Raw genomic sequence first — 19,382 nt, forward strand, 5'->3', positions numbered from 1 at the left:
TGCTGCTGTCGACGAACGAACAGTTTGCTGCTGGCGGTCGAACAACCGCCGAAAGAGCGCGAGTTAGCGAGGAAGCGAGCGAATGAACGAAGGCTAGCTCTCGTCGTTGCTGGCGTTGCTTCTTCGCTCGAGGAGCGTTAGATCAGCGAGTTCCTCCATTGCTCCGGGTGAGCGGGCGGACAAGAGCTCGCTCTCCCAGGCTCCGCCCGGCGGACCGCCTTTAGCTGACGTCACCCGCCGAAACGCCAATCGCTGGCCGCGCGCCGATAGCTCCCTCTGGCGGCGCCTGGCTGACGAGTTACAGAGAAGGTGTTCGCGGAAGATAGTGATGTCTGGGCGCTGATCGTGGTAGTCGTGTTCGTCGCGCGGTGGACTCACAGTTTCTATCAATCAGGCCATCGTCTCGTACCCAACTACGTCCTGACAACACAACAGCAAACAAACCGTTGTTGTTTGCTGACGACGTTGGGAGAGTCGACAAAACTGAAACGCGTGAAGGTAAAAAAATTCAGAAGAAAGGAACAGCAACGAAAAGACTATACGAGACTCCTGCAAGTCGGTTTTGATAACAAACAAATGAGAAAAACGTAATAAATAGAAATCTAAAAGGGAAATGACAGCAACTATAAGTGAGTGACCATTTCTTGATCCGGGAGCCCATCTGATATCCGTACCTTCGGTGTGATGACCAGGTTCGAGCAACGAGAGCTACTACAATTACAGCGTTCACCACTACTACAAAATCAGTGCGTTGTGGTGAATGTCGACGAGCTCAATCAATACAACCCATTGATCATTACGATAGCCCACTTCTGAATTGTGGATCAATCCGGCAGGTAATCGGACGACCTGATTGATAATCTACCTAATTGTGATTTGCGTCATCTGATCTTTAAAATTTTCAAAATGCAACAATAGCAGGTGAATTCTAAGTGTGTCGTGATTTATTGTTTAAGTGAGAGTCGGGTGAGATCGAGAAACCACTGAGATAAATACGAAATATAGTGCGCGCATTCATATCGCTCTCTCTCTCTCTCTCTCTCTCTCTCCCTCCCTCTCTCTTTCTCTCTCTATCTCCCCATATATATGTGTACAAATGTTAGCAAGGGTACTCCGGTGTAATGACTACCGCGATACTTGACCATCATCTTTTTCGACATCACTGCCGTACTCCGCTATCGTTGATGGTGTTAGTGAACCCAATTACGGACAGTTCGAGCCAACGTATGCCCATCGTACGGAGTGTGTGACATATAGATATTTCTCAAAGCCTTGTTTTGGTCGCGTCATCATTGTTGTCTCGTGCAACGATAAAAAAAGAAAGAAGTGTGTGCGGTGGAAAAACGACGTCTAAATTCAAAATAGTCTCATTCATAATAATAATAATAATTACTATTATTATTATTATACTAGTAATACGAAAAAAATCGTGCGTATGTATGTGTGTGTGCTTATTACCTGTGCAGTGTACAGAGACCATTACTATAACAACGGCAACATCAGCAGCGGCATCAACTTCGGCAACGACAACAACAAAAAAGGTGAATGAAACTAAGTAAGTGTAAAGTTGATCGGTGTATGCGATCTACTCGATCTTCGCCCTCGTACACGGACACGTAGTGCGTCGTTGTTGTTGTGGTAGAAAACAGAAACCTACGAACATCTGTATCAGTGCGCATTGCGTATTGAACGGGACGCCGTCATTTTGCCCGTCGCAAGTAGACGGCACGAACCTAATTGAAAAAAAACCCAATCTCATCAAAGCGAACCTGACGCAAGTGATCCTACGGAAACATTGTGTGTTGGTGTCCAGCCAACGTTGCGCGGCCGCAAAGCCGTCTGCCGCGACGCCGGTCGTCGTCGTGTTGGTGTGAGCAAGGTGCCTCGCGAACTAAGCCCCACGATTCGGCGCCACGTTGGAGTTGGAGTGGTGGAAGAGCAGCGGCGTCGAAGTGAAGACGGAGCGCGACGCCGACGGGACCGCCGGTGAACTGGCCGGTGGGGGTGGCGGTGGTGGCGGCGAGATGGCCGCTGGCTCCAACCCGTATCTGGCCACCAGCGCCGTGTCCAGCCTCTCGCACTTCAGCAGTATGACACAGGCGCCCGGGGGCTATGGACGAGAACCGCCTGAAATGAAATATATGCCCGCCACCCAACAACACCACCAATGGGCCGTCGAGTCGATGTGGGCGCCGGCCATCCAGGACATCAAGCCACCCACAGCTGGCGGAGGCCAGCCAACAATGGATATGCCGGGCGCGCTCAGTGCTCATCAGCGTCAACAGGTTCAGGCGCAAGCCCAGGCCCAAGCAATGGCTGGTTGGCACATGGCCGCCGCTGCTGCCGCAGGCCATTCGCCCCCGCCGACATTTCACCAGCAGCATCAGCAGGCGGTTGGTGTCGGAGTCGGCGTTGGAGTCGGGAGCATGGGCGTTGGCGGTATGGGCGGCGTGTACGGCATGCTCGGCCACGTAGGCCATATGAGCGGTCGCGAATCGGTCCCTTCTCATTCCGACCAGGTGACTTCACAGCTGAGCGGGGGCTCGTTGTCTTCGCCGACACCGACGAGCATTCACAACGAGCTATCCCCGCTCCATTCAAGACTTCTGGGTGACCCCCGAGGTCCTGAGAGCGGCGAAGAAGAAGCTCCTAGTTCGGACGACCTGGAACAGTTTGCGAAGCAGTTCAAACAGCGCCGAATCAAGCTAGGCTTCACGCAGGCCGATGTCGGTTTAGCTCTCGGCACGCTGTACGGTAACGTGTTCAGTCAGACAACGATATGCCGCTTCGAGGCGCTGCAGTTGAGCTTCAAGAACATGTGCAAGCTTAAACCTCTGCTGGCCAAGTGGCTCGAGGAGGCGGACAGCACGACGGGATCCCCAACCAGCATCGACAAGATCGCCGCACAGGGTCGCAAGCGGAAGAAAAGGACAAGCATCGAGGTCTCGGTGAAGGGCGCCCTCGAGTCGCATTTCCACAAGCAGCCCAAGCCGTCTGCCCAGGAGATTGCGAGTCTGGCCGACAGCCTGCAGTTGGAGAAGGAGGTGGTTAGAGTGTGGTTCTGCAATCGTCGTCAAAAGGAGAAGCGTATGACGCCTCCTATTAACGGTGGTCCCGGTTCTACGGGTACTCCTGACCATTTGCTTATGTCAACTTCCCCCTGCTCGCCGGCCAGCTCCGACCACCACCTGCCGATGCAGCACCACCATCTCAACCACCCCTCGCCACCACCGACCCATCATCACAGTCACAGCCCGCACGGGCATCCCCCACACCATAGTCCCCACCACCACGGAGGACCCCACGGCCTGTCGAGTAGCCTCGCCGGGGGTCTGCCAACGCACAGCGCTCATAGTGCAGCCGCAGCACATGCGGCAATGGCGATGGCCCATCATCAGAGCCATCTGCACTCGCTAGGGGGCCCGCACCAGTCATTAGCTGCCCACTGACCCCCGCTGTACCCCGGCGGGCCTCCATTTTTCAACCCCCACGATACACTAGCCCACCAAACACAACAGCCAACCCACCAGCAAAGCCTGCAGCAGAGCCTGCAACAACAACAACAACAACAACAGCAACAACAAGCTCAGAATAACCAGAACACCCAAACAGGGCAGCAGCAGTCGCAACAGCAGCAGGTTGCTCTGCCCTCGTTGACGTCGTGCAATCCCCAGACGCCCCAGTCGCAGCCCCCGAACTCGGCGCAGTCCTCGCAGAACGGCAGCCCGCTAAATCCCGACAGCCAGTCCCGATGCTAGGGACACATATGGCGTGTTGACGGCAGTGGTGATAGCATGGCTGACGTGAATGTTGTCCTTCCGACATTGCGAGGAATGGTGCCATAAAGTGACGGTGAGGGAACGGCAAAGGAGTTGAAATAGCTGAAAGTGTTGTGGGGAGACGAAAGAGGAGATGAGAAAGCCGACGATTTGATGAGTGCGCAAAGCCTAGTTAGCAGCGACTGAGCTAGGCAAAGATTGCAATAACAACAGAAATTGCAGCAACGATAAGAACGATTACAGATAAAACAGAAGCAAAAAGCCAAGTAACAATAAACGAGAGCAACAAGTTTTTGGTGGATGGATGCTGAGGTGTGATGGCGTGGGTGGCATGCGCAGCCGCCGGGGAACGAGCCCTCTCAACCCTCCTGGCAGACCGAGACCTCGGGATTGGAAACGCCAACAGTGAACTATCAGTTACGTAAGCCAACGACGTTGGCAAGCAACGTTGTTCAACGTTGAACCAACGTGGTTTGTCGCTTTTTCGACTCATACGAACCCTGAGAGTCCGCGACGTTGGTGGGACCGCCGCATCGACAGCTTTTCGAAAAAACCGGCATTCCGTCAGCTCGCGTACGACGCCATCTAGCGGAGAGCACAAAAGAAAAACATATAAACAGAATTTTAAAAGAAAAACACAGGCAGAGCTAATAAACAGGAGAAAGGAAGCGAAATAAGCAAATGCTGAACAGAACATGATAGTACGGAATAGTAAGATAAAGGCAAAACGAATTTGTCGCTGTAGAAAACGAATGATTCTGCAACGTTAACAGCAGCTGCAGCAGCGGAGAGTACTCGAATGTACGGGATGTAGGTCATCGCACCCAGGCCGCCTTATCATGACGAAGCAAGCGTACTTACATACTCGTACTGGCCAGACTCGAAATGACTCTAGCAGACTGCGACGATCTGACTACGAGATCTGGGGGGAATCAATTCTTTTTTCCTTCACAAACAATAGCCCAAGTGCCGTCCGCCTCTGACCCGCCGAGCCAAGCCACGACTGGCCACACGGATCTACCTGACTGTATGCATGGCCTGTGCATATAGCAAGTCCCTGTCAAGTACCCATCCGTCTGACACGAAAAGCACCGTTACCTCAACAACAACAACGATGACAAACAACAACAACAACGACGACGACGACGACGACGACGACGATGAAGACGACCATCACATCAGGAAAGACCGCATCCATGACAACTAACCTCGTTAGTTCGCCGGAAGAATAGTAGCACGGTATGCATGATACTGTTGCGACAGACTCTGGAAAACACAACAACAGTTACAAGTATCATTAGCACTGCTGCTGCTTCCACTAAGCCAGAGAGGAAACCTGAACTAATTTACTTCAGTCACTTACTTCATTTTGTCCTACCTCTATAGTTGCTTTTAGGGTAACGAATCAGATTATCGCAATGTCGCCAGCTGAGCAATACCTATACAACATCGGCAGAACCACACAAGAACACGCGAGAAGTATATATTAATACGAGCTATTTGGTGCGTCCTCAGAGTCGACGTCGGCTGCTGCCTTTTCAGTAGACAGCTCAGAAAAGGTGCAAGCAAATGATGAGACGGCCTTGACTAACCAGCACGTGCTTTTGCGGTGCGACGAGGTTCTACGTCGTTTGTCCTTCTCATCTTTAACCCGAATTGAAAAGCTCATGTGCACACGTCATCGTTTACCTATCGATGACAGCATCATCGCGTTAATCAAACGTGAAGGTCCATCTAAGCACAAAATATCAATACAGTAACAAGAAAATAACTGTGTGCAAAACAAAAGTCTCGAGAGAGAGCCAAGGGAACAAATTCAGAGGGGAGCTTGCTAGCGCAACAAACAACAACAAACAACAATAAATAATCACACACTGCGTTAGCTAACTAAAAAAGAAACATCAGCCGTCTACCATCGTTAAAAAACACAGGACAACAACAAACATTGGAAGCGGTGATGATAAATATAACGTGCACACCATTATTATTAATGCTAATGACTAAGTGCTACAGACACTCAATGACAGCACGTTCTGTACAGAGACTATTGTGTATAAAGATGATACATACCAATACGATACAATGATGATGATAATGATACAATAACAACGTCTATTATATTGTAAGCGCAAGCCTCAATTGTAGTAGAGAGAACGTGAGAATGGATTGATGAAATACGCGTATTGATCGATATGCTAAAGATGATAAGAAGATCAAGTGAAAGAGAGATATACAGAAGCACATACAAGGGGTCGTAACGTTGGCAAGAACGTCGTCCTTCGTTAGGTTTTGAACGTTGTCCTACATTCTAAGCATCGATCTATAATGTTGCGGTTCTACGAATATCGTTTTGTGTTAAGGTTTATTTTCTGCTGCTACTATTGAAATTTTTCCTCTGTAGTCCCTGCGTGCGTAGGAGACCTGCGCTGTTAATGAGGCAATGATTAAAAACATGATAGATTGTCAAATACCACATAGCTGCAATGGGCGGCCAGAAAGGGGCTGCCAAGATTGGCTACTAATTAGTTCAATTTGGTCAGAATACAAAACAAGGCTATAGGGAAATCGATACAAAGAGCAAGATGGAAAATTTGAAACCGTTCTACGATAGAGAGACTATAGAGTAATATAAGGTGGAGTACTTTGAATAAAAATACACCAACACACTCGAACAATATGAATCCAACAGAATACGAAAAAGATAGACGCGAAGACACTGTGCTCTATATGTGTTTGTGTCGACTCGAGACCAGACTAGTCCAGCTACCTAATTAATAGTAATAATACTAATCTAAATAATAGCGTTTGATCATCAAGTCCTGAGATAGCAAGGAGCGGCTTCAGGATACTGAAATGATAGAATACACCCTGATTTTACTGGTTGGTATACTTCTTGGCACAATTCTACCGGGTTACTGATGTGGACACAACTAACAACGGAGCAATACGCCAGCAGTCGCTCACTAGAAACAACAATCTCAATTTGATTCCTGCCAATAATTGACAAAGCGAAATACAAACAGGCACACAGATAGATACACGTCCACACATACGCTCAACAACAACAACAAGATCAGGAGCAAAAGCTTTCCTCTCTTCATTTACCTGGAATATGGACAAGGCTTTTTTCTGGGTCAGTTACATCTTTCGTTGTCAATATTTCCTATGGTAGATAATTCGTGTGCGCGGATTGTGGCCGCTTTTATCGAACACCCACTCCCTCAAAGTGGGTCTACCATAATTCATAGACAAAACAATACTGAGCGTAACCTCAAGCTGTTTTTAATTTTTTTAAAATTAAAATATACAGCGGTCCTCAAGCTGGTTTTAATTTTTTTAAAATTAAAATATACAGCGGTCCTCAAGCTTCTCGCTCACTCGCTTTCTTTACCAAATTCCATTTATGCCCGGCTAAAAAAAAAAAAAAAAAAAAAGCTATAAAAAAGACAAAAAAAAATTAGCTAGAGTTTACGAAATTATTTTTCATCGAATTTTGTGTCGGAATGATCAGCAAGTAAATCTCATAAGGTCTATCCATGAATGCTGAAGACCCTGTGGGTAGGGAAACAGAATACAACAAATACGCTATAAATACTGGTATAGTATTATTATGATTACTCTGATGCTGCCTATTGTATGACGGATGTCAATGGCACACTTCTGATTACTCTGGTAGAATTGACACGGCTATATGGAATTTGAATAGCATTACAAAGATGCTGACCACGAAAAAAATAAGTGCAATATAGGTCGAAGTCGTAATGGTAACAGGATGACGGTGAACGTAATGTTACAGGTTTGTGACCAATCGAGAGGCTGAATGCGAATAGTTGGATCTTAGGGTAGAAAACGAAAAAGAGAAGATTTTTACTATTTGTGTTTGAGACACGACACATTACACAGCCATACGTGACGTATTAACAGATACGATAACTAACTGAAGTTTGCTAACTTCATCGCGCGATGATGAAAGACTCTAGGAAAAAGTCGTAAAATGAGTAAGATCACGGCTGACTAATGGTGGTAATAACGTGAAGAGTACCTCCGTTGGTAAATGTGAAGGAGGTGATGATAAGGATTATAATGAAGAAATCTATACGTAGAAATTCAAAGTGGTTGCCGGACGCCGTACATGTCGCGAACAAGTTTAACAGTGACATCGATAATAATAATAATAATAATATTAAGTTACTAATAATAGTTACTATTATTATATTAATGCGTCGAGATAGCAACTTGGCGTTATTCTCGTTGGCAGTGACTAAATCAAATAGAACCAAAAAACGACACAATAGTAGACCACAATGATGACGCACCTACGCAACAATAGATAATAACTAGCAAGGAAACAGACGATTTCAGAACATTACAAGGAATGAAAGAATCAGCTGAAACGCTACCAAAAGCAGCAATATGAATGCGTTCATTCGTGGAGACACGGAAAGACATATTTTTTAGTGTACAGACATGCTCACAAACCTAAAGTTTCAACGTTGACATGGACAATACGTGTAGTATTCATTATGATAAAAACGAGTTTGGGGAGTATGAAAAGCTAACCTTTGCTGCGGCACACGACCAGGCCCTGCGTCGCCCTAACCTAGATCTCAGCCTAGACAGGCAGTCAGCGAAACACAAGAAAGACAGATAGCAAGTAAACAAACAAACAAACAAATACAAACCGTTTTTGTGTGCTAATAATGATAATAATAACAACAATAAGTCTCTCAATACCAATCCGACACTGCTGTACTTATCATTGAGCGTTATTCTTCGATAAACAAGGCTCTGGAGTAATTTCGAGCGCTAGACCACGACAAGTGTGGGGGGTCATTGCGAAGCGATTACGATCCCGACGAGTGTAAGAAGTAGTCGTATCATGATCGGTCGTAAGAACAAGCAAAAGATACATAGTGTAAGTCTGAGTTTATCAAAAAAAATTGGGCGGCTCAGGTGCCACTTCAATAGAATAATATTAAACTCGACCGCGTATGTTGGGCCAGGTTCCTCCGCCCCCCGACGTTCAAGGGGGCGCTCATCTTTGTGATCTTCGGGGCGTTGTTCAACTCTCGAACAGTTTCAACAGAAAAACGAATTCAAGTGAGACAGCCTAGTTTCGGCTGACGTTTCCCTATTTTGTACAGTTAACCAATGGGGCTAATAACCGGGAAAAAGCCCAATTGGAATTTCTATTTTAATAAGCGTATCATTATCGTATTTGGCTACCAGTGTATACGCGGGTCAGTGAACATACTTTCTCTTTTCGGTTGGTGTTGAAACAAAACTAGTTTGTCGTTTCCACGCTATACTGTGAATGTCTTACGGATAACATAATAGATTGGTTATTATTCTGTGACAATTGTGTACAGGCTGTGATTGCTGAGGGTTCATGCCGTACAATGCACATGGCCATAGCTTGGCTGGTCACACAAACCATCGTGTGGCTTACATGATTGCCTCAATGGAGAACGTGTAAGCAAGTAAGACGTTTATATACCGCACCTGCAATACGTGTCCGAACCGAAGTGTAACAGATCGATCCATCTATTACATACGATTCTCCAACGATAGTGGTCTTTTTCTACTTCGACGACCACTACGGCTACAATGATTAAGTAGCGTGTTCTACAGTCGGGCTCATAATTCGAACGACTTGTTGCTAGTACGATAACAATAATAAACGTGCGATGCGATCGACGCTGGTGACCAGTTGTCGTTGTTGCTGTTGTCATCGCCGAACAATAATAACAATTCGTAGCTGCAGCGGCGATAGGAACAAGATGACTTGTCGCCGCAGAGCAGCTTTTACGTCGAGCTTTCCACTTACTCCTTTCTCCCATGTGACGGTGTCGTACGTGGATCGTGGCGCGTTTACCACCAGCCGACCGAACGATCGATCGATCGATCGATCGTTTCTGCCGCCGCCGCCGCCGCCGCCGCCGCCACTGCTACGAAGCGGCGTCTTCGTCGTTGTCTGCCTATCTGTGCATGTGAATGTCTGCCGAAGCAACGAACGCAAGTTGTTCGTTTACCTGCCTTTTAGCTGCTGGTGGCCGTGCTGCTGGTACGGACGATGATCATCGTTGCTGCAGGGAGAAGTGGCCTAACCGTCGTGGCAGCGGTGCTGCTAGAATTGCTGCCACTGCTAATGGCAGTGGTGTCGGTGGTTCGTCTGCGTCGGAACAGCAGTGACGCGCTTCGCGCGTTGCATGCCACATCGAGCAGACATCAGCCACCATCAGGCGGCAAGCTTAACAACAACGACGACGCTGGCAGGCGAACGTGGTCGAAACAGTACGTGATCTACCGAAGGTTCGAAAGCAGTAGCAGCGACGGTTGTGCCGGCGTTGACGCTAACAACGACGAACGCGAGCGCTGACTAGGAGCTGTTGTTGATTCATGGTGGTGATGTCGGTCTAGGTATGCTAGCTGGTACGGCGTTGTTGCTGCTGTTACTCGAGACGAAAACGAAGCCTGCCAAGTTTGTGGCTGCAGCAGCGTCAACGTTCGCTACCAAGGGTGATGGTGGTGATACTGCTGCTGATTCGATGAAGTAAAGGAAAGATGTACAGCACCCTGTTCGTTTTCGCCGTTCTCGTAGCGAAGCTGCCAGCGGACACTATAACAGCAACGGCAGCAGCGACAACAGCAACACCCTCCGTCACCGCCAACAACAGCAGCGACAGCGACAACAGCAGAGACGCTATTGCGTTATGAATTGCGCCGTTAGAGGCAGTAAGAAGGACAGTAGCAGGCCGGCCAAGCCAATTTAAGCCGATCCAGTGGCCCTTGGGCCGACGTAAAAAGCACCAAACGCCAATTGTCATGGTGATGCTAGTACTCGTCGTAGTGATAGAAAACATATAGTGCACGGGAATAAATAGACAACACGGTTTATGTCACGGATGAAGCTGCTGCTGCTGCCACCGCCGCCGCCGCCGTCGTCGCCGCCGCTGCTGCTGCCGCCGCCGCCGCCGCCGCCGCCGCCGCTAGTTTCGTCAACGGCGGCAGCAGCAGCAGCAGCAGCAGCATCAGTGGGCAACCGGCAACAAAGATGCCCCGATCATTGTTCGAGATATTATCATCAGGGTGTCTACCGTGTTGCTACTGCGGTACAACCTGAGGGTTGACGCTTTATCTGTACCGTATTGCACATTGCGGTGTTATTTTCATTACAGCGGTTATTGCTAATGTGATGCTTTCTATTAGATTCGAGTTGAACGACGCACCTCGATAGTACTCAGTCTAGGTGCTTGTAACATAAATACCTAACAATAATGATAATAACATTGTATCGTACACTACTACGCAAAACAAGGCAACCCCAGCAGATAACTAAAGAAAAGAACACGAAAACACGTACAAACACAGTGTCATCCAAACAGACAAATCCCTTCGCATATATATATATATATATATGGAGAGAGGGAAAAACAATGGACACATAGCATGGAGACGCCTATGGCGCTATAAAGGATACGACCGAAATAATAACTGCTATATATATATATATATATAAGTATATAAATACACTGTAAATATGATCTGTCCTTTACTGTAATGTCGAATTACAAAAGCAGTATATTTAGAAAAAAAAGATATAAAGAAACTTTCCCATACAACACATTCCGGAGCAAGGCAACCCTGATGGAAGGTTGTCTACTTGAAAAGTTAATTGCTTTTATTAAACTAAGCCATTAGCAGCAGCAGCAGCAACAACAACAACAGCAACAGGAACCCATCTCAACAGAATAATAACTTGTCGATACGAACGGAAGCGATTGGGGATCGGAGTAGTAAAAACTGAGAACGGGCAACGGTGGCATGTGTTATGTTAATTAATTTATTATTTCTATTCGTCAATATGTCACCGACTCCTGATCAGGTATATCCACTGAAGGTGATGTACGTATCAGGACGCTGCCTCTGATGGCTTCGACGTCTTTTGGCCAAGCTCACTGCTGATTACATCTGTATTACCCGTTGAAATTGTGCTTTTCACGTTTATTCATTCATTTCCGTGATCAAGGAATCTGCTAAAGTTATATTCCTAAGTGTTTCCATAAGTAAAGTTATTGATCAGGCAAAACGTTACCTATGATTCTGTTCTAGCGCACTTCCACTTAGCTTTTAACTGATCTGTTGACTACTAAATAGGATATGTAAACTGCTACGGTACATGTTTCGTGCAGGGAGCACTGCCCCATATATATATATATATATATATATATATATATATAGTCAAGAAGAGCTTCAAGCGTCGGCCGCCAGTAAAGGTGCGTATCGCCGTGTTTTCGTAAGACGAGTCGAAGAGTTAGTTGATGGTCGCGTTCAAATCTTCCTGTCCTCACACCATGCTACCTTTGATATTATTATTAATGACGATAGCGATGAAAATGGTGACACTACATCTATAGGCCGTTATTAAAGAATTGTGTGTGATCACGACGAAAAATAGGTGAACACCATAGAAACTCTATAATGTCTGTAAATGACGACGTTATGGAAACACAAAGGAACCGTGCAACAAAGAGCTACGGAAAGAGACCGAACGAGAAAGACTGAAATACATACTGACGAAGACAAACAAAATAGAAACATGGAATACCCAAGTCGAGGAATAACAATAAGGGGTGGGCCTGAGGTTGGGGTACGATATGAGTACTTGTGGGGAAACGACAACGGATACCCGCTAACGTAGGTAGAGCGACGACCCATGTAAATAGAAGAAAAGTAGCAAGAACGACAAAGGCGGGGGAAGAGCACCAAACTGCGATTGGATAAAGGCAAACAGTTGTCAATGCGAACAGAACGACGATGATGATGATGACGACGATAACGATTATAATGATGCTAATAATAAAACTATTAATAATAATAATAATAATAATTATTATTATTATTATTATTATTATTATTATATAAAGATGACACTAGATGAAAAACGTGATGAAATGAGCTTGAGATATAAAATATAAAAGGTGGAGATTGAAGAAGATGGTGATTGATGATTAAACTGATGATGATGATGATGATGATAAAAGAAAGACACTGAGAAAAAACACAAAAACGTAAACAACTGCAGCAACGTTTGTTCAGGTGCAAAATAATTCAAAAACCAAATAAACTTCTGGCCCATGTGGGCTCCATGTACAGCCATGTATTTTTATTCCCGCAACCAGTCACCGTATGTGCATGCATGATGAGCTACATAGCGTAACTGTTAGAATAGGTTCGATCTGTCAATTCGTTCGCTGATTCTAGGCTTTCTGAGCCTGATGGCCTTTATCAGAAAGAAGCTAGATTATGGATTCTTAACAAGATGCCTGTTATCAGAATAGCGGAGATAGTTTACACAGTCAAGAGCTTACCCCTAATATCTGTTCGATTTGTCGCAATGAGCGGGCAGATTCACCCATCTTAGGTAAAACTAGACTTAAGGTAGCGCATGTAACAACGGAAGGATTCTTGAATTCAGACCCTCATCGTCGTCTACTTCAAGTGACTTCGTTCCATCCCGTCGCATTCCACCACTACACAATCATAACACAACGTACGTACAGCTTGTTCTATCTAGTTAAATCGAGGAATATCTCACATATACACACAGAAACACGCACGCACACATACTATCAAAGGTGTATCATTGAAGCTGTCGTCAGTTGTTAGAAGAACTACGATCGACGCTTCTTCTCCTTAGCAGTTGCTTCGTCCTACATTACGACGATGAATCGAATGACTGAAGACCCGAAGAGCCTCGGCGGTGAGTGAGGTGGTTCTACTTCAATGACTGTGACAACGGCGATGACAACGACGACGAAGCCAGCCATGAAGACTACGACAGTCTTCTACTACCGTTCTTTGCGTGAGTGCGTACTTTGCCACGCTGTACCGCTATCGTGTCCCCGCACTGTTGCCGCCACCACCGCCGCCGACGACGACGACGCTGTGGTTCTTATAGTAGCAGATGCCTGTTCGGTCGTATATGCGTGCCTGTCTCTATCTGTCTGTCTATTTGTTTGTCCATTGGTCCATCTGACGCGCAAGGCCTGTTGCCGCCGCCCGTGGCATGCCTGCGTGGTAGTTGATTGTGCGGGACGGCACCGTCGGGATCGGCAGGCAGGCTGGCCGATGTGACGGAGTTTGGATGGCTTTTCGACAACGACTTTGATTTCAGTCGTCGTTCGGTTACTGCTATCTTCTTCAGAACAACATCAGTATCCATATAATCAAACAGCAACCAGCTTCTACAATAGCAAGCGACTTATGTACCCATACAGTTGGCTGTACTGGCATTAATATTGGCAGTAGTAGTGGAAGTAAAAGTAGTGTTTTAGTTTCACGTTGGCGAGACACCCCCCACCGCATCATTGCTAGTAATATTGCCGTAATACTGCTAATGGTGGTTGTGGCGCATCGCTGTTTGAGAACCGTATTTGCGTCTTCGTTGACGGTGTGGTCATGACGTTCGACGTTGCCTTGAGTTAACAATAACAACAACAAGAGTCAGAACAGCGTATGTACGGCGACTGTTGCTGTTAGTGACGGTGGTGTCGTTGACGTTACTGTTCCTTGAGCTCCGAATGATTCTTGTTGCAGGTCGTTTCGATCGGTCTTTATTCTTCTGTTATTTGGTAAATTTTGCAGCAGGGCCGACGTAGCGAAAAAAGGGCTGCGCCCGCGGGTGCGCGGGCGGTTTTGCAAAGCTACTAGTCTATAGTGACCTAGTGACGCTGTACCGTATAGTATACAGTTCATCTACTGACAGTGTGTAACGCCTGTAACCAGTGTTATTATCATTATTACTATTGCTTGTAATTTTACGTTGTAGAACACCGTGTGCACTATTGCTGGGTTCCAACATGGGGCACTCCATTAATGAAACGCTCCCGCTGCTCCACAGCACCTCATCGTATAGCACCTTCGGTTCATATTAAATTAGCGCTAAAAAAAATCAATTACAGACGTTTCCAGAAACGCCTCCGCTAACGCGACGTTCATAAGTGCAATGTGACAGCATTTTCCTGTATAAAGTATTCGGTTGTTTTCCATTAAGTAGAAACAGTAGTAATTAGGCCGAGAAAGTCCTACGCGCAGGTATTAACGGAGGCACATCCTATGGACCTATCTGTAATATCATTCAATATGAGGTACCAAACGGTTTAACACATAATGGTTGGCGGCTAGCGCCCGAACTGTGTTGGATAGCGTTGTGTCCTTGAATGAGTGCAACAAGCATGTCCTCTACCGATAGTATAAATCTGTATACATAGACATCTGTATGTATGGAATGCATACATAAAAAAACGACATATCTTTTGAATAAGCAGACGGAAGAAATGTTTCCAGCTTTGCCTAAAACGCTGCTCATAGCAAACAACCATGGGGTGTTTTTGTATCATTATTATAATTATAGTTTGCTCACAAGGGGCTGATACGCGTCAAACGTACACAACAAGTATGTGTTACGTTACACATGTGTGCTTGACTAACAACATATTTAATGATTTAATGAAATTAACGAGAGTATCTAAAGTTTCGCAACAGTTTTAGTCTCGCCGAAGAAAAACTGATCTGCGCTGAACGGCTTTTTGATCAGAAAATAGAAAATAATCTGTTACATGAGTATGGTTCCTCTTAATAAATGTTTCGAAGAATCTCTGTATCCAGTCTTAAAGCAAGAGACCATTGATGAATGCGCTAGGAAGATCTTATTCTATTAAAGAAGAATTTTCTTTCAGATCTTAATCGCACGTGTAAATTGTCGTTTTCATATGTCACACACGGCAGATATGGAAATAAATTTTCTCTTTTTAAAAAGAACTAGAAAGTTCGTTCAGAAATGCCGGCTCATATTATATGTTCCTTGTACCACTACATTAATTTCGAGCACGTTCAAAGCCAAAGAAACGCGTTTACAAAGATGTTGGTATCCTTCATCTGTCCATCCATCCGGACGCGGCTGCCCTCGTCATTCTATTCCGGCTGGCGCGTCCCATCTAAGGTAGCGTTTGTCTCTTGTCGTACGCATCATGTTGTAACCACCGCCGCTGCGTGACAGATTGCTGTTGTGTTCAAGCCCGTGATGTGATTGCCCTTTCGCGACCGATGCGCTGTTGGTGGCAATATTGTAGGACGTCGCGTTCCGTCTCGATTTTCTATTCCCTCAGCTGCTGCTGTTGCTACCACCGAAAACGTCGAAGACGGCCAGAAACAATAGAGTACGGTGCAGTGGCCCTCTGGTCCCACAATCTGCCGGCCAAAGCAAAAGGCACAGAAATAGACAGCAGAAACTAGTGTTACGTGTTCGCCTGGTAGTGCCTGATCCGGCCGGGCAGCAACGTTGTAGGACGCACGAGGCCACTTGGCTACCGGCGCCACGACATCGTCCTTATAACACAACGTACAATAACTGCTGCTGCTGCTGTCTACAGCTTCACGTTAGGACTCGTTTGCTCTAATAGGTATTGGTTCGATGTACATAGCTAAACGCCAGACGCCCTGGTAGTAAAGGCAGGAAAACCGCTTGTTGGCGGTCCGTGACTGCGCATACATTTGTCGTATGGTTGCCCAGGCGATCGGCAGCAACAACAACTGCAGGGCTGGCTCGCGGCCGCCTCTACAACGTTGAAGGTAACAAAATAGCGAGGCCGACTTAACGAAAAGTGAGTTAGGTTAACGTGCCTGCTGACTGTTGTGAGTGACTAATAGGTCGCTAGCGTGGCCCACCGTGCCTTTCAGGCGAAATCCTCCGCCGCCTTGACATCGAATATCGGTCGGTCAACAACAGCCGGTATCGAGTCGCCGTCGCTGTCGTTCATGCTAAGAACTCCAATAAAAAAAGTTATGCTTACTACGATGGGACATCGTGGCGCTAAACAACCGCTGGCGGTACCATTGCGTCTGCTACTCACCCTGTCACAATGGTAGACAAAAATGTCGCCTGTAACCAGCGGTGATCTGTGAGGTTAGCGTTCGGACGAGGTGGGGGCGGCGACAAAAAAATGTTGTTTGTTTCCGGGCATAAACTGATTTTGTCCCACTAGCGCCATCTTGATAGGTAGTGGCCGTGCTTGTGACGGGAAACGGTTTTTGCTGCGGAGAGGGTCGATTCCTTCTTTCAGTGTAAGGATAAATTGGATCAGGTGAACGGCAGGATCAAGTCTTATTCGCTTATTACGTACGCATGCACATACGTGTATGTTAAGGCCTGAAGGGCTAATGTTACGAATTAGCCTCTCAAATGATTCGTCATGATAGCGAGGTAGATTAAGTTCATCCCAGCCGCATAAAAGAAATGTTGGGAACCGTTTGCTTTAAATAATAATAATAACTGCAGTATTCATTGGTTTTGCGTTGTGCAGCAAGAGTTTAAGTAAGCGGTAAGTTGCTAAGGCAATATACATACATATATATATATATTCACGTCAATGTATACTCGTACTAGCCGGCGTTCGCTTTCGTAAAAATGATAACTTATGAAGTTGGCTCAGTCGTCAATTCTGCTTACGGCCTTTATAGTTTCTTATTAGTCAGTTAGTGACCAGGATCTAATGTGGGAGTCACGACTCAGTTTTCGTTAGCAGAGTAGTTGGTCTTCTAGGCACACTATCGAATAGCTATTATACATACTCGAAGTACGTTCTATCTATGCAAATGCTTGTAACGGCTGAATAGCTCGTATAATCCTCACTAGCATTTTTTTCATTTCAACAACTCATATCTACATTTAACTAGTTAAGTTAGTGGAAAAAAAAGTTTCTTTTAAAGTAGAAAATTCAAGCCGTTTAAATGTACATATCGCAGTCGGAATTTTTCAGCCAAACGCTATGGCAGGAGGAATATGGCCGCAAGACCCTTATCGTATGATACCCAGGTATTGCAGCACGGGCAACCTACTGCCTTAAGCTTTCCATCGAATGTTATAGGCCTGAGGGTTGCATCAAACCGTCGGACATCAGAGTCGCTCTGATCAGGTCACGTTCGATTCGGCAGCTTCGCCCCGGTCCCTTAACGCCAGCCTTCCCTGCGGGGACAATAAACGTAGTACACAATGGTATCTAGGCACAGCTGGGTCAGATGGGGGTGGAAAAAAGCTTCAAGAATCATGTGGATGTTGATCTGACCTGATCTCTTGCAATAAAAAGCAAAAGTGAAGTTCTGATGATTCTAATAGCGTCGTGGCAAACAAGTACATTGGCGCAATTTTTGAATCTGTTCGCTGGCTCTCATTGCGTACAACTATAATTATCAAAGCAAACTTTTACGTCTGTAATGGCGCACTGCCGCCGTCATGATAACTATATGCGTCGAATACATCCACTTACATAGGAGGAACGCCATCGCACACCGTGGATCACTGAACGTCTTATCAATTTCGCGGATTCCGATTCGGTCTTCCTTTTATTTTCTATATATATCGTCATCACTAGACATCAGGAAAGACAACAGTAATATAAGGATGAAGCACACAGAGACAAACGATTACGTCGCGTCAACCGAACGCGCAAATTTTCGTCCGATGCGTGACATAGGTTAATTACTCTTATTACCCTTATTCCGTCCTTTAACTCTTCGGCCTCACCATGTCAAACATTTCTAAAGCATAGAAATATATACATATATATATATATATATACAAATGGTCGCAGTTCGGCCGTTTAACAAATGTCTAGATATACCAAACGATTTAACTAAGCGCACTATCGCAGTTGAGCGAAATCCAGACGTGTGCCCGGGTCCTACACGGCATCTTCTGAAATATGAAGTGGGAGGTTACATTGCCTCCGTCGATAGTAACGAAACGCTATCTCACGTCAGCGCGATATATTTTTCCCCACAGAGTTCATTTTCTAAGTAGGTGTTCGATGTTGTTATAACGGCACGTACTTATCAGTTTGATCCTTTGAATCGGTACTCACTCATGCTCATTGCTATTAACCATCTTTCTGTTTCAGCTAGTCGGTTATAACAAGACGCACATATATGCTTTCCAGCTCGCAGTAAGGGGCTGATTTGCTTTTTCCCAAACGAACAATTGTGGTATCGGGTTGATTATCGGATGCTCCACACTGTCCAGGTGCTCATTGCTCCAACAGCGCACTGAGAGGCATGGCTTCTGTCGTCCTATTGGCGCACACGTTCAACGTGGCGGAGCCATATCAGTACCACGACGTGCGGCGGATCGATACGAATTGGAGCAGAAAGTCAGTGCAGAAGCTGATAATGAGGATGAGCATCAAATGCTACTGCTACTATAAACAAGCTTACAATAAGCAACGCGAACAATAGAAGCAGTATCCTAGTGGCATATGCTGCTTTTTTTTGGTTTAGCTCAGATATGCCACGGTAATCACGCGTTTATATATATATATATGACCTGAATGCACCTATAATGCAGATGTAGAAAAGGTATGGTGGTGAAAAGACCATGTAAGGTGCCATAACCGATTACGGCCGACCAGTTGCTGCCTGGACACATTAGACTCGTCTGACAACGATGTTTCAATTCTTAAAAATGTACCACAGTAAGCATTAAGTGGAATTAGGTAAGGAAGCGATCAGACATGTTGGAGACTGAGCGACATAATCATCCGGTTCAGC

At 45.9% G+C, this 19,382-nt stretch overlaps 2 protein-coding genes across 2 annotated transcripts; both read left to right on the forward strand.

Moving 5' to 3' along the window:
- Positions 1-282: 282 nt before the first annotated feature.
- Positions 283-3,487, forward strand: LOC111259057 (uncharacterized). The gene has a single exon (XM_022830738.2). The coding sequence runs from the start codon at positions 2,025-2,027 to the stop codon at positions 3,447-3,449; it is 1,425 nt and encodes a 474-aa protein (XP_022686473.1). The 5' UTR covers positions 283-2,024; the 3' UTR covers positions 3,450-3,487.
- Positions 3,450-12,932, forward strand: LOC147753698 (uncharacterized; the record flags this gene model as incomplete). Its single annotated transcript, XM_086967713.1, has 1 exon — positions 3,450-12,932. A coding segment is annotated over one exon (309 nt), but the record flags the coding sequence as incomplete, so codon positions are not given.
- Positions 12,933-19,382: the final 6,450 nt, after the last annotated feature.

The sequence above is a fragment of the Varroa jacobsoni genome, unplaced genomic scaffold (genome assembly GCF_002532875.2).
Source record: "Varroa jacobsoni isolate VJ856 unplaced genomic scaffold, vjacob_1.0 scaffold_289, whole genome shotgun sequence".
NCBI classification, from domain to species: Eukaryota; Metazoa; Arthropoda; class Arachnida; order Mesostigmata; family Varroidae; genus Varroa; species Varroa jacobsoni.

What these genes read in the sequence shown, in the direction of transcription:
- LOC111259057 (XM_022830738.2), top strand. Translation starts at nt 2,025, where the DNA reads ATGGCCGCTGGCTCCAACCCGTATCTGGCCACCAGCGCCGTGTCCAGC.